At 26.9% G+C, this 1006-nt stretch overlaps 1 protein-coding gene across 1 annotated transcript; it reads right to left on the bottom strand.

The window, feature by feature from the left end:
- Window positions 1–436: 436 nt before the first annotated feature.
- PCYB_008270 (hypothetical protein) lies at window positions 437–1000 on the bottom strand (the record flags this gene model as incomplete). The annotated part of the gene is made up of 1 exon (XM_004228248.1): window positions 437–1000. A coding segment is annotated over one exon (564 nt), but the record flags the coding sequence as incomplete, so codon positions are not given.
- Window positions 1001–1006: the final 6 nt, after the last annotated feature.

The raw sequence follows: 1006 nt of genomic DNA, 5'->3' as shown, positions 1-1006 counted from the left end.
ACACCAACGGTAGAAAGAGCTGTTGTAGTTGACCGGCCACTACCTGTGCTATTAGATTCATTAGCCAAGGTATCAAGTTCATTGCTTACAAGAGGTGATATATAAATACCTGGAATTTTATCAATAACATCCTTTGAACGTAAAATTACACCTTTATATTTATCAGAAAATTGTCTTGAAGGCGAATGGCTACCATTAACTTCATTATGACCTACCGTTGAATGTATTAAATTATTTGTTGTTTCACTAAGAACATCCTCTAAAAAGTATGATGTTCTTCTATCTTTAGGTTTTTCAACAATATTATTATTTATATTTTCTGGCACCATACAAGTATCAGAATATGTACCTTTTATATCCTCTATATACGGTACAAAATATTTATTATTGTATAATTCTCCCCTAAGAAATAAATCATATGTATACCTAACTATACTTAACATGCTACATGTGTTTTTCTCTTTTGATCATTATCATAATTACTAAGGCAATATTTATCATGCATTTCATTATATATATGAATGCATTTACAAATATACTTTTGCAAATTATCATTAATTTGATCTTTTGGATTTTCCAACGCTTTTTTTATAATATGTATATTATGTTGGAAAATATCCAAGAATATCATGTTCACTGGTTCTTCAAAATGATCGTAATAATCATAATAAAAACAATTAACTTTTCTTTTGTACGTACACAATTTACTATAATTATCATAAAAAATTGGAGTAATAAGACTATCTTTAATATCATGCTGTTTTACTAAATTATATATCCAGTAGTATAAAATAACACAATCCTCCTTATTAAGATTGTAACCATCATTTCTATAATTATAACACCCTAAATTTCTCACAAGTTTCATACAAAACTTTTTGTGACTCTCATTTAGATTATCATAATTGCTTACAATTTGTTTGCAAACTTTTTCATAGTTTTCAAAACGAAAATTTTCTTCTATCACATCTTTATCAATTTTTTCGTACAAGTTCCACACCTTTTC

Source organism: Plasmodium cynomolgi (genome assembly GCF_000321355.1).
Source record: "Plasmodium cynomolgi strain B DNA, scaffold: 1632, whole genome shotgun sequence".
Classification (NCBI taxonomy): domain Eukaryota; phylum Apicomplexa; class Aconoidasida; order Haemosporida; family Plasmodiidae; genus Plasmodium; species Plasmodium cynomolgi.
Note: the sequence above shows the minus strand (reverse complement) of the source record. Positions and strands in the feature narration are given on the sequence as shown.